Source organism: Protopterus annectens, chromosome 12.part0 (assembly GCF_019279795.1).
Source record: "Protopterus annectens isolate FY-2018-M chromosome 12.part0, PAN1.0, whole genome shotgun sequence".
Classification (NCBI taxonomy): Eukaryota; Metazoa; Chordata; order Ceratodontiformes; family Protopteridae; genus Protopterus; species Protopterus annectens.
In genome coordinates this window covers 1,265,981,525-1,265,989,024 of record NC_056746.1, presented here as the reverse complement: position 1 = coordinate 1,265,989,024, position 7,500 = coordinate 1,265,981,525, and the positions used below count along the sequence as shown (strand labels likewise).

The window sequence follows — 7,500 nt, the reverse complement described above, 5'->3', positions numbered from 1 at the left end:
ACACTTGTTGGTGTTGTCATTAAGATTGCTGCAGTGATGCCAGTACTCCAACATCTTCTGGTGTGATAAGTTATTACACAACAGTACTTTCTGTGGCATAGAAATCCACAGAGTGGGAAAGGGAACTGACATAATTAAGGCATCCTCAGACATAAAAAAAAAAAAAAAAGAGCAAGCATGGCCAACAAAACCTCTCGGTGTTTGGGGAGCAGTTATAAGTGATAGACAGCTCTGTATGTTGTTACAGTTGCAGTCATTTTTATTGTTCAGGTACTACATGGATTATAATGTGTCGTTTTGAGCACCATTTCTTAGAATTTACATAGATAAAAGCTTTTCAGAGGAAGGAAGGCACAGAGGTGAAGGGGCTTCTCATGACCTTGTCTACTAAATGTTTCTTTGTTTGACAGATAAGAGGCAGTAGCAGAAGAGAGAAGGTACTAAAGCTTAATAGGTTCATAGGTTCATAGTAGGCTAGCCTAGCCAGAGTGTGTTTGGCTTTCGCCATTAAATTAATTTTGCTATGCCCTTTTTTGAGGTTAGTATACTGTGCCTCTGTCTAACAGTGACACAGAAGTGATACCCGGGGTAAACCTACGATCTCCCATCCACTCATCAAGATTCCTCTTGAAGAGACTCAATGAGGGACTTTGCCTAACCTGGACTGGGATTTTATTCCAGAGTGAAGGGAGCCAGTGGGTTATGAATCTGTCCCTCCAGCATGTCCTGTTTATTTCAGTGCTGAGGTTCAAGTCTCTCGAGCGCGTAGCTCGATGGGATTTGGATTTTCTGAGGTGCAGCATGTCCATTAAATCCGGGTTGGACATGGCTTTATACGTCAGGCACAGATCACCTCTGAGCAGGCGGTATGCCACTGAGTAGAGCTGGAGTTTCTTTAACCGGACAGCATATGGCATCTGCTTGAGCCCTTTGATCCTCTTGGTGAGGTACTTTTGGGGTCTTTCCAGTTGCTGCAGGTGTCTGGTAAGGTACATCCCAAAAGGGGCATTGTACTCAATTATGGACTTGATGAGGGATGAGTAAAGAGGCACGATAACCTCCCCTGATCTAGATGTGAATCCCTTCATGATTAGGTGGGCTATATAAAATGTTTTTCTAACCACTTTGGCCACGTGGTTGTCAAATGAGAGAATGCTATCAACTTTGGGTCCCCAGGTCCCTAATTACTTCTTCCTTACTTAATGGATTACCACCTATGTGGTAATTTATGGGCACTTTGTTTTTGCCAAAGGGGATGACTATTCACTTTTTGGCGTTTAGCTTGAGGCCATGGCTCTGGCACCAGTTGTCTATTTCTGTGAGGCCCTTTTGGAGGATGCTTGTGTCAGCTGGAGAGTCGATTATGGCGCCCAGTTTGCAGTCATCTGCGAACTTGGTCAGCCACAGTCCTTCCATGTTGGCCTGTACCTCAGAGAAATATATACCTAACAAGAGAGGTCCCAGGACTGAGCCTTGTGGGACACCACTTGTAACTGGTTTGGTGTCTGACATGCCTCCAGCAATTCTAACCATGTGGGTTCTGTCCTTGAGCCAGTTTGCAACCCATCTATTGACATAGGGGTTTATATTTAAGCTGGTGAGCTTATCTATAATGCCTGAGTGGGGTATTGTATTGATGGCTTTTGCGAGGTCCAGGTAGGCTGTGTGGACCACCTTCCCCTCGTCAATGGCCTTGGTGACTGTTCCAAATAAATCGACCAGGTTTAAGAGGCAGGATCTGCCCTTAACAAAGCCGAACTGGGTAGGATCCAGTGTCTGTAGGTCCCCAATATCTTTATTTATGAGGTCCATGATGATCCTTTCCATAGCGTTGCAGACCAAGCTAGTCAGGCTTATGGGGCGATAGTTTCCAGGATCTGTTGAGGCACCACCTTTGTGGAGAGGGACCACTGTTGCTGTACGCCACTCTTTGGGTACATATCATGTAGTAAGGCTGAGATTGAACAGTAGTTTTATGTTTGGGTTTAGCTCTTCTTGGAGTTCATGTAGGGCAGCCGGGACACCGTCTGGTCCCATTGATGCTGTGTTTTTTGCTTTGGAGAGGGCGGCTCTTACCTGAGCATCTGAGATGTCAGGGGGGCAGCACACTGCTGGGATAGATATTTGCCCTTTTGGTGGGGGGGGGTTGCGCTGAACCTGTCAGCTAGGATGTTGGCAATGTCTGTGGGTTTGGTGTATTTTTTGTCATTTTGGACTAATTCTGAGCATATCTGGGAATTCCTTGAGGTTCCTGACATAACTAAAGAAAGCCTTGTGATTATCCTTAGTGTCCTGTGCAATTTTTCTCTCTAAGCTGGCCTTAGACAATTTTATGAGTGCCCGTAGTTTTTTGCTAATACTGATCAGAAATGCCTTCCCTTTTTGGGATTTTGCTCTATCATGTATTAGCTTCCTCCTTCTATTGTATAGTTTGTTTATGGCTGGGGTCCACCAGACAGAACATCTGCCTTTGGAGGATTGGGTCTTGGTTTTATTTGGGATTGCATGATCCATGCATTCCTGAAGGTGTTCATAGAATGCGTTTATAAAGGATTCTGCGGTCTGGGCCGTATTTTCCACAGACCCGGGGGCTTTGAAGGATTCCACCTCAGTTTTGAGGAGTGTGAAATTTGCTTTAGAGAAGTTTTTCACTGTGGTTTTAGGGGCAGGGGTGGGGTCGGGATGTGAATATTCAGTGAGATTAGTTTATGGTCTGATATTACCAGTGAGGGATACACATCTGGTCTGGAGCATAGAGTCCCGATGTTGGTGATGATCAGGCCCAGTATGTTTTCCGCTCTTGTGGGAGTGGTAACAAGTTGTTCCATAGCATTTGAGTTTATAAATTCTAGGAACCTTTGGGCTAGGGTGTTGGAGCTAGAGTAATGCTCCCAGTCTATGTTTGGGTAGTTGAATTGCCCAATATAATGGTGTTTGGAGAGACCTTCATATTTTCCAGTGTTCTCAGGAAGGCCGAGTGGGGTTCCTGGGTTTGGGAGGGTGGTCTGTAGCAGGCTATAAACTGGAAGGCAGTTTTACCCACTGTTAGTTGCACATGGATAGTCTCTGATGCTTCGTGCTGTGCCACCATCCTGGAGGTGTGGGTATCTTTGACGAATATTGATACTCCCCCTCCTTTTGTGGTTCGGTCCAAGTTTTGGGGCCGAAAAGCATGGTATGAGGTATAACCTGGTAGTGCTGGGGTGCTCTCGGGAGCCTTGAACCAGGTTTCTGTTACTGCACAGATATCGATGTTCTCCATGCTAAGGAGAGTTTCGAGTGCGTGCATCTTGAGGTTTAGACTTCTGGCGTTGAGTAGCATTACTCTTAGTTTCTTATCCCTTGTGATACCTATGGAGGTGGGTTTGTCTTTTGAGCCTTGCCTAAAAAAGGCACTATGGGGCTGGCAAGAGCCTTTGCCAATATCCGAAAGCCCAGGGGTGACAGGCACAAGCCTGTTGGGAAGTTTTACATGGATCTGAGGAGATAACTTACACCAACGTAGTAATGTTTTTAACAGTTCTAGCAGAGGTAACTGGCACAAGATCATGGTGCTACGCATTCCTGAGGATTGGGATAATGTTTGATGGAGAAAAAAAAGAAGATGCTGGAAAAGGAACCAAAGACCAAACAGGATGTGCAGTATAAGTACAGTCAAAGGGACTGTTTTGGTGGATGCGGCACTTCTTATCCATTGTCATATTTTGGAAAGCATGCTTACCATGTAGGAAGTCTTAACACCCTCCTGTCTCCTTAATGTATATTGCTTCATATCTGTTGACATATTTGTGACAGAGTACTCCCACTTAATTTTTTTTAATTTGTCATGATGAGTGTAATAGTAATAATCCACCTGTCGGTACTACATTGTCTTCATCACCATTTTCTTTGTAATTGCTTGTCCACGTTTTTGGTGGCTTCTGTTCTGCATGACAACAGGAAGACACAAATTCTCTTTTTACTTGTTTGTGCAGGTGGAAAGGTGATTATGGAGGGAAGAAACAGATGTGGTTTCCAGAAAATTATGTTGAGGAAGTAACAAGTCCATCAAACCAGGAGTGCGACATGACGGTAAGTAAGCAATTTGCATTTGTTGTTGTTGGCTGGACTGAAATTAAGTATCACTAACTGTGAAGAGAGATGTAAGTAGCATCATATAAAAAGTTGTAATTAAAGATTTAATTCCCACAAAAAAAAAAATCAAGAAAACATTTTAAGTTTCAAGCCAGCCTGCTGCACATTATCAAGGTGTCCATGTGCATTGCTAGGAGTCTAGGATGAGTTAACATCTGTTGTCCATGTGTCCTAACAGTTTAGAATGAGCTAATATCTGATGTCCACATGCACTGCTAGCAGTCTAGAACGTGTTAACATCAGCTGTCAATGTGCACTGCTAGCAGTCTAGAAATGAGTTAACATCTGGTATCTGCATTGGGTCTATATTAGGAAGTCAAATGTTGAAAATAGCGAACGCTTTTACATCGACACCTAAAGAACAAAACCACACAAAATCGAACATACGGAACAGGAATTTTTTTCCCCCCCAAAAAAATCACTGCTCCAAAAAAAAAAATCCACAGATAAAATAAAGTGGGGGTGGGGGGGCTTCACCCCTCCCCTACTTAAATATACCAACTGCAAGGTCGCATCACAGTGGAAGAAACAGCAAAGTCCCGGCAATGGCCCAGCGATTTTTTTTCCCTGGGAAAAAAGTCGCTGTTCCAGCCATTCGACATTCTGTGGTTTCGGTTATTGGGGACCGATGTAAGAGTGTTCACTCTTTTCAACATTCAACTTCCTAATATAGACCTGTCTGCATTCACTGCTAGCAGGCTAGGGTGAGTTTATGTCTGGTGTCCAAATGCACTGTTAGCAGTCTAGAAATGAGTTAGCAACTGGAGATCCAGTGGGGAGCAGAGGAGGGAACAGATGTACACTGGTGCAGCTTTTCCAGTGGGAAGGCAAAGATTTTGTAACTACTATAGTGTCTCCTGAAGATGTTAGAAATGGGATTTCTAGCATGCAGTCAGAGTAATGGGGTTACATGTTTACTTTTTTACATGAAAATATGTGCTTCTAAGCAGACCATGAGGTATTTGTCTTTAAGGTTTAGTTGTTGGTAAGTGAGGAGGGCATAGGAGAACATGCAAGCCCTCCCAACCTGAACTAAGTCCCCACCAGCCAGATTTCAGGGGGGTCAAATGGCTTATGTATGAAATGTACTTTGTCTTTTTCTTCATTCATATTTTCTCAGCAGTCTATAATTTTGGGTACTAGAGTATAGTTTGGAAGAGGTGAGTGTCTCATCCTTGTCGCATCCTGATTTGAGGTGTGTTTCATTGAGTTTAAGCACATACTTGCAAGTAGCTTGGGAAAGCATTGACAGAGAACCACTGAAATGCATGGCCCAGAAACTACAGGACTGTTTAATGCATTGAAGGGAGAAGTTGAGGATTTATTTAGTCATTGATTATTCAGATGGGTGAACTGGTCCTAGCAAGATTTTCAGCCACAGCTCAAGCCATAATATAGACACTATATAGTTTAGGGGGACGCAGAATACTTTGTTTAAATTAAAAAACAAACAAAAAAAAAAAAAAAACACCCCAGCACAAATGTCAAGACATCTTCTGATGATGTCTTGGCGTTTGTTAGACAGAAGTGCTAAGTTTAGTAAATTGGTCTTGTACATTCAGTGGCTGGATGTTTTTTTTGTATTAATTTGGTTGCTTGCTTGCCATATCTCCTTTCATCATGGAATGAAGAGTTTTTGCTCAGTACTTCTAGTTTACACTGGATATAACTTTTAGATGAAAAACATGTATTGACTTGTATTTAGTACATTAGTTTACATTGAATACAACTTTGGTACATTGAAAATACAGTGAATCAGATTGTGTTATTTACATACAGAAGGTACATTGCATCAGCTTTCATTGGATACATGCACTGAAGTTCACAGGCTTTGGAACAATACCATACACAGTACAGATAGTGGCAAGCATCATGCAGCTGTCAAGTCTCTTATCCTTTGTTTTTGATGTTTTTGAACTGTTTCCATGTGGTTAGAAGTTGGAGGTTACCACACAGTGTTTCCTTAAAGTATTATTAGTTTTGGCAGTTTCTAACCTCCTACAGGGGCGCGTGAGTCATACTTGTGTAATAGTTTAGCCTGGCATATTTAAACGGAGTGCCATTTAAACTCTTCCTTGATTTATATTTCATAAAACCCAAGTATGGTTGGTAACATACCATAGAGAAGGGAGAAGACATTAACCAGCTACTCTCTTAATGATTAAATTACTGTTGTTCCATCTATTTGTATATAAACTGGCATGGATTGTGGGCAGAAATGAATATTCATCAGCATACCTTGAAATGTCAAAGTTTATAAAAAACACATGCCAGAAAATTGCTTAAGAAACTTTTTTTTTCTTTGTATACTATTTACAGCTTATGTTTCCGTTGATAACTTTTATATAAATGATGTGTTTTGCAAATCCAAGTATTAATATTGCCTTTCTACTTTCTTTCTATTAAATTCCTACATATAGCTTTTATCTGACAACAGTCCCCTTGGTGATTTGCTAAGAGGAGTTTTAGATGTTCCGTCCTGTCATATAGGTAAGTAATTGGCTCTGTTATTTTTTGTATCCGTTTTGTTTGACTGCTTATTAAAGTTGTTAAGCATTGTATCATCCCTGTGTGGTAAAGCGTAGCATCACTCCCTGGCTGGCTCTTACATTCTTCAGCACATATTCCCCTGTGGTATCTTTAAGCCCACATATGTAATTCTGATATCAAGTCATAATGGAAGGTTTCTGTTCCCTCTCCCCCTCCACTGTGTCTGGGTTGCAGTGTCTTTTATAGCGCTGTAGGTCATGCATGCTGTTGGGTCTGCTGCTATGGCCTAAGGCATTTCTAGCATTTTCCAACATATAATTTACACAAACTGGCTCACTAGAAGCTCTCTCTGCCTTTCAGTGGCACAGAGGCACCTGTATCACAGAAATTGGTGGTACAGAGTCTTCCACATCATAGTAACTGATGGCATGAAGTCAACCATGTCTCACAAATCCGTTGCAGGGCAAATATCTCCTGAGCTGGTATTGCTTTGATAAAATCAAACTAGTTACAGAAACTGAGATGCCAGCTTCACAAATAATGGGGTGTCTTATGTCGATAGTTATCAAATTGTTAGGAGCAGGAGTTACCATCCATCACTTGGACCATGATGGGTGAGGGTCTTGTGGTGGTGAGTTACATTTTCAGGAACCTTTGACTCAAAAGTGAGTTAGTCTGGGAAATGGCTGACGTAGAGGTGGCCTGGAAAGACTGAACGTTAAGTACACTTTAAGGCCACAAACTACAGAACTTTAAGGTCACAATCTACAGGTCAGTGTCCTGGGAAAGAGCAAGAAGAAAATGGTCCTGGTGCTTGGACAGTAAGTCTCCAGAGAGAAATATTTTCTAGTTGGTGATAGTGGTAAGAGTTTGCTT

General features: G+C 42.1%; 1 protein-coding gene across 1 annotated transcript in view; it reads left to right on the top strand.

Moving 5' to 3' along the window:
• Positions 1-7,500, top strand: part of PLCG1 (phospholipase C gamma 1) — a 415,222-nt gene that overhangs the window by 254,725 nt on the left and 152,997 nt on the right. The window contains exons 15-16 of the mRNA XM_044089015.1: positions 3,975-4,071; positions 6,555-6,624. Of these exons, the coding sequence (XP_043944950.1) occupies positions 3,975-4,071; positions 6,555-6,624 (167 nt within the window). The remainder of the gene's footprint in view (positions 1-3,974; positions 4,072-6,554; positions 6,625-7,500) is intronic.